Genomic DNA, 6,235 nt, shown 5'->3' on the forward strand with positions numbered 1-6,235 from the left:
TATGAAGGTGCTGCTAATTTCTGGTCTCACTGCCTCCGAGGTGTATCCTACCGGTGCTGCTGCTGCCCGAAGGATTTTCAACATGGTGTAAAAGCAAAGCTCCTGAATGAGCGGGGCCGCCCACGCTTGTTGGCATCGACGTTGGGGAAGGCGCCTATACACACCTGGTACGGAGCCGGGGAGCTCCGTGCCAGCCCAGCCCCGGGGCCCCTCAGTCTGACCACTCGTTATCGTCCAGCTCGGAGTCGTCGTCAGACTCGCTGTACTCCACCGCGATCCGGCGGGACAGGATCGTCGCCACGTCATTGCCCACGGGCTCTTTTTTGGCCTCTTGTTCCCATTGCTCCTGGACTTTCCGGAGTTGGATTCCTGCGGTAGGAAAGGGAGGAAGGCTTTAAGGGCAATGTGCCCAGCACCCATGGGGGCACCCAATGTGCAGCATCCCCCCCAGCCCCAGTTAAAAGTATTGGCTGAAACGGGATGGCTGCAGCCTCCTTGCAGGAGGATGCACACGATTAGAAAGCTATATCAGATATAATGCGATGCATGCGATTATAAAGCTATATAATAGAATTGAGCTCCTCCTCTGCTTCCACTCAACCTGAAGAGGGTGCACCTTCTCGAAGGTTAAATCTGCCATTCGGCCTGAAGATTTGCAGGAAGGGAAAATGGGAGAGACCTTGGAGCACATCGTCTGCTGCGGCCTGGAAGGAGGCCACGCACACAAGAGCTGCTGGTCATCCCTGCAGGACTCCGTCCCACCTCTGGCGATGGGTCTCCCCCACCTCCCTCCAACCCCCTGCATTGCATTTCTTTCCATCCCCAGATCCCACCTGGGTGCCACCATCTTCACGCATCGCCTGGCCACCCAGGGCTCGTCTTGCACTCAACGAAGCCAACGCCGCCCAACTCTACGCCAAGAGGTATTTTGCCACCGCGGTGGCAGCGTTGGGGGGGACCCGTTCCCTGCCTTCCCGCTGCCGCCGCTCACCCCTGCGGATGGCTGCCAGCAGGTCGCTCCGGGCGTCGCTCATGGGCATCAGCGGGATCTGCGGCTTCCGGGGCTCCACAGCAGCGGCCGGCGGCGATGCCGAGTGCGCCGGAGAGGCGGCAACAGCGGGGGGCCCCGGCGGTGGCGGTGGGGGTGCCACCGGCGGTCCCATGGGGCCGGCCTGCGGCGGGGAAGCGGAGTAGGGGCCGGGGGGTGCGGGGGGCGGCGAGGGTGCGTAGGAGGGGGGGGCGGCTGAGCCGGGGGCCAGCGCCGGGGGAGCCGAGATGGGGCTGTCGAAGGCGGTCTGCGCAGAGGGGATGACAGGCGGCGGGGGCGGCGGGGCGGGCGGCACGAAGTACTCTGCCATCGGCACCGGCTGCGGGCTGCAATGGGAGGGCAAAGCCATGTCAGCGGCATGAGGAACGACGGCACCCACCACCCAGCCCGGGCACCCATCACCCATCCAGGCGCCGACCGGCTGAGCTGTGGCTTGGTTTGCTCTGGACCCACACGTACGCTCTGTCCCCAGGGAGGTGGGGGGGCTCTGCCGGCGGGATGGGCTGTGGGGCATGCGGTGATGAGAAGGCAGCCAACATCCCAGGGGAAAACCGTCCCCTCCAGCCACCTTGTCCCCTTATCTGGGATGAGGTTACCCCAAAAGCGCTCCTGTCTGATTTGGCCTCGGGTCTCACCAGCAGTTTCGGACCACGGCGGATGCAGAGGAGGGCTCTCCCCGCTACCACAGCACCGCCGTCAGCCCAGAAATGGGGTGGGAAGCCCTCCAGCCCCAGGCAAGCCCCTCCTCAAAGCTCCCCTCGCCCTGGGCATCCCTCCGCCGGGAGAGAAGAGGCAGGCTGAAGCCCTACCCGTAATCCTTGACTAAGTGAGGTCTCGGCCCGTTGAGGATAGCCTCGGGGGGCTGCGGCACGTGGGGCTGCTGGAGGCGGTTGAGGCTGTTCTGCCGGCTGCCCGCCGCCGGCACCGGGCGGTAGACGTGCTCCTGTGGGGGGGCGGCCGCCAGCACCCCCTCCTTGTGCTCCGCCGGGGCCAGGTGGGACGCCGGGGCCAGCATCTGCGCGGGGTGGTTGGGGCTCGCTGGGTATGAGTGGTCGGCCGCGTCTGACGCGTAAGATCTGCGGCACAGGAAAACCCAATGGTTGTACTCCTGGGAGGGGGGGTCAGCTGGGCGGGGGGGTTGTGGGGAGGTGGGTTTGGGGGTATTTTGGGGTTGAGACAACAAAACAAAAAAAATGGCCACAAAAATAGAGATGTACAAGAAAGCAGAGGTAGCGGAGGGGAGGTGGACACCAACAGAGCTGAGCCAGTCTCTTCCCTGAGCTGCTAAATGGAAAGCGCTCCGACTTTATCCCAACACCAAGGCTGCTCCTGAGGTCCAGGATGCGACCTCGGGGGCACCAGCTGTCCATGAAGCCACCATGGGTTTACGGCTTATCACCCCGACCCTGCTGCGGGCAGCACGTCCCCCCCAAAAGACAGAGAAGAAGAGAAAAGCAAAGGAGAGCCGGTGAGCTGAACGCGTAGTAGGTAAAACCTGCCTATTGTCTGGGGACAGTGATCCTTCCGATGACGCCATGTGATAGGGGGATGGTGAGAACCTGTTATCCGGTCGGAACTCTTTATCATACGCCATCATGTTCCACTCCAGGCGCCGGTTGCGGGCTTTCCTCACTTTCTTCACCTCCCGGGTGGAGTCCTCCACCAGCCGCTGCTCCTGGGGGCACACACAAGCTGCGGCTCCATCTCCAGCCCGGCTCCTCCGGACTGCGAGCGGTACCCAAGGAGCATGGAGATGCACCCACCACAGCAGCGGGGAGCACACGGGATGCACCAGGAAGGCGGCCGTCCCCCAAGTCCTGGGCAGCCCCAGCTCCAGCCCCCCCGGTGCCCCCACCATTACCTTCTGCCTGCGCTTCTCCTTTCTCTTATCTTCTGTCGCCTGCAACATTTTCTCCTTCCATAAGTTGAAGAAGTAGGAGGGGTCGGTGTAGAACTTGAGGCCGTCCTTTTTGTCATCCCTGGGGGGTTGGGGAGGGGGTTATCAGCCACAGGAGAAGACCTCCCTTCCCCTGAGCAGGGAGGGGTTGGTACGATCACGGTCATAAGCTGTTACCCCACCAAGAAAATGTCCAGTACAGCGGTCACCACCCGCAGTACCGCTGCATGGGGTCACTCATCCCAAGCGCCCTATGTGATGGGGATGGTGGCACAGCAACCGGAGAAAACGGCCTCTCAGCCCTTGCCAAACAGCAAACGGGGTGCACCCCCCATTGCCTCTCCTGCAAAGGGCCCCCCAGAACCCCCCAGGACCCCCTCGGTCCCCCCAAGGAGCGATGTGCCAGCTGCCCTACCTGTAGGGTGTGAGGATGTTGAGCGGCGGGGGCTTGTCGCAGCGCTGGTACATCTCCATCACCGGGTTGGGGATGGAGTTGCGAGACACGACCTGCTGGTTCTGCACCGTGGAGCTCTTGAAGGCTTTCCGCATGTTGATGTCCTGCAGTGAAACTGGGGGCACAAGAAGGAGAGGGGATGCAGGGCCTCAGCCCCCCAAACCAGGCATGGAGGGTGGTCCGGCCCCGAGCACACACGTTCCACCCGCTCGCGCCTGGCCGTCACCCCAAAATAGCTCCAGCCCCTCACCTTCCTCCACGGTGGAGTCCAGCTGCGTCACCTTGATGACCAGCAGGTCCACCCTCTCCTGCAGCGAGTTCATCCGCATGTAGAAACTGTTGGCTTCATTGAACAGCTCGCCGAAGATGTCCTCCGCGTGCCTGCCTGGCAGAGGGCAACAGGCGCCCGTCACGGGCAACGGCAGCAGGCAGGCAGCCCTCTCCCAGCCCGTCCCCTGGACCTCACGCCTCCCCGCCAGCTCTGTGGGACTCTCTCCCCAGCCTTGTTTTTTTGGGAGCTGAGCTTCACCCTCTCCCAGACCTGGCAAAGCGCTGCACTTTGGGAACACGAGCCACCTGCCCTTCTCCATGCAGGAGCATCCTTTTCAGCAACAGCGGTACCCGTGGGAGGCACCAAACCATGGCAGGCGCTCATCCTAAAAAGCTTTTGGATCTACCAGGACAGACGCAGCCAAAACACTACCATCACCCCCTGGCCATGCAGCATCACCCGCAGAAACGCAGCCCTGAAGGTGGAAAACCGAAGGCAGCACAGTGGGGAGATTGCTACAGCGGGGAGAAGCCGCAAATTTTTTCACTTTAGCGGTTATTTTCCTGCAGCACTCGGTGCATCGCTATGATAGCTCTGTATTAGGGCTGTCACTGTCACGGGTCTGAGCAGGGTGCCTGGCAGAGCATTGCTGACACCTGCAGGCTACAGCACCCAGCCTGTCCCAGCACCCAGCCCAGCACCCCAGCTCCTTGGGGTTTCCTCCAAAACCACATATCAAATGGCTCCTGAGGTCATAGAATCATAGAATTGTTTAGGTTGGAAAAGACCTTTAAGATCATCCAGTCCAACCATGAACCCAACACTACCAGGTCCACCACTAAACCAATTCAGGGGAGAGTAGCAACCCCACGCCTCCTGGCTTGGTGGCTGGATCATTTCTAATGAAAGCAAAAACCAGGAATCATTAAGATTGGAAAGGACCTCTAAGATCATCATTCCAACCATCAACCCAACACCCCCATGCCCACTAAACCATGTCCCCAAGTGCCACCTCTGCCCATTTTTTGAACCCCTCCAGGGATGGGGACTCCCCCACCTCTCTGGGCAGCCTGTTCCAATGCTTGACTACCCTTTCGGTGAAGAAATTTTTCCTAATATCCAATCTAAACCTCCCCTAATGCAGCCTAAGCCCATTTCCTCTCGTCCTATCCCTTGTTACTTTGGGAGAAGAGACCAACACCCACCTCGCTACACCCTCCTGTCAGGGAGTTGTAGAGACCGATAAGGTCTCCCCTCAGCCTCCTCTTCTCCAGGCCAAACAACCCCATCCAGTTCCCTCAGCTGCTCCTCATAAGGCCAAGGTGCTTTTGATATCTGCTCAGCCTGTCGCCCAACTCAGACATTTGTATTTGATTTCCTTTTCCCCTGGATGAGGTAGCCATGGCCTGAGCACCCATGGGTGCTGCCCATGTTGAGCTGCCGTGCTTCCAGCCGCTCCCTAAATAGAAGGTTTATTTTTCTGCGAGTATTTTGGAGAAGAATCTAGTTCTGGAGGTGGGGGAAAAGAGAGGAAGCCCTGAAGAGCCTGCACTTGTCTATTTTAAGTCGATATTCAGCAATGAAATAGGTTGCCCCATTAAACCTTCCCGCTGGCATGTGCATTGCTCTTGTCCTCCCCTTTTCTGCTGAAATCAGTCCCAGGGCAGGAAGACAGCTGAGGATTTAGACCTTTTATATAGACCTCTCTTTCACATAAAGCTCTAAGATTAAAAAGAGTAGGCTGGGGTTTTTTAATCTTCACCTGACCTTCCTATTTCTGGCCAAGTTGAGAAGCAAGGGGCTCGCGAAGGCTTTCCACCCCCACCGCACAGACTGGCTATGGAAGGAAAATGGGTCAAAAATGTCACCACGTCCCCACTTTGGGCAAAAATATCACCAAGTCCCCACTTTCGGCTTGGCCCTGAGCACCCTCCTTTTTTTATTAGCTGGATAATTCCCACTGAATTAGGGGTGGCTGCAGCCCGCACAGCTCTCGCATAGCCCCCGTTTCTCTGCGACTGGAACCGGAGCAATCGACCACGGTGCCCCACCAGCATCCCACCAGCACCCACCAGCATCCCACCAGCACCCACCAGCATCCCACCGCCCCGTCCCCGTCCCACGCCGGGGTCGCTGAGCCTGACTTACTGAGGCTGCCCAGCTGCTTGATGATGGCGGCCAGCGTGCTGTTGGTGACACACTCCAGCTCACTCGTCACCCCCTCGGGAAGAGCCCCCCGGCACAGGTGCCGGGGCTCGATATTCCTCTTCACCAGCGGCATGCTGCCGGCGAGCCCTCACGCCTCTCCTGGGCAAAGGAGAAAGAAAGAAAAGAAAGAAAATACACAGCTTTTGCCATTTGCCTGTTTTTTCCTCCCCATTCCCTCTGCTCTCTGCACCCGCGACTCATCCCTTCCACACTGGGATATGGAGGATGCAGCCCACGCGGCAGCAGCGGGGCTTTTCCGCGCAGGGGACGCTCCGTGGGTGCAAACCTCCGGATGCTGGGAGGCGCACGGGCGTGGCACCAGGACAGAGGCGAGGACCACGCCAGGCCTCGTCCCCA

General features: G+C 59.8%; 1 protein-coding gene across 1 annotated transcript; it reads right to left on the minus strand.

Annotated features, from left to right (window-relative positions):
• Nucleotides 1-211: 211 nt before the first annotated feature.
• Nucleotides 212-5,951, minus strand: LOC104035959 (actin-binding protein WASF3-like). Its single transcript, XM_075720673.1, has 8 exons — nucleotides 5,819-5,951; nucleotides 3,650-3,784; nucleotides 3,361-3,514; nucleotides 2,910-3,027; nucleotides 2,548-2,723; nucleotides 1,858-2,124; nucleotides 992-1,374; nucleotides 212-369 (listed from the first exon to the last, which is right to left on the minus strand). The coding sequence occupies exons 1-8, from the start codon at nucleotides 5,949-5,951 to the stop codon at nucleotides 212-214; spliced, it is 1,524 nt and encodes a 507-aa protein (XP_075576788.1).
• Nucleotides 5,952-6,235: the final 284 nt, after the last annotated feature.

The sequence above is a fragment of the Pelecanus crispus genome, chromosome 13 (genome assembly GCF_030463565.1).
Source record: "Pelecanus crispus isolate bPelCri1 chromosome 13, bPelCri1.pri, whole genome shotgun sequence".
Lineage (NCBI taxonomy): Eukaryota > Metazoa > Chordata > Aves > Pelecaniformes > Pelecanidae > Pelecanus > Pelecanus crispus.

Excerpts from the sequence above, each read along its gene's own strand:
- LOC104035959 (XM_075720673.1), bottom strand. The coding sequence starts at position 5,951 with ATGCCGCTGGTGAAGAGGAATATCGAGCCCCGGCACCTGTGCCGGGGG. Across the intron at positions 3,515-3,649 it reads GGACTCCACCGTGGAGGAAG|TTTCACTGCAGGACATCAAC; the intron begins GTGAGGGGCTGG and ends TTGTGCCCCCAG. Across the intron at positions 1,375-1,857 it reads CACTTAGTCAAGGATTACGG|CCCGCAGCCGGTGCCGATGG; the intron begins GTAGGGCTTCAG and ends CTCCCATTGCAG.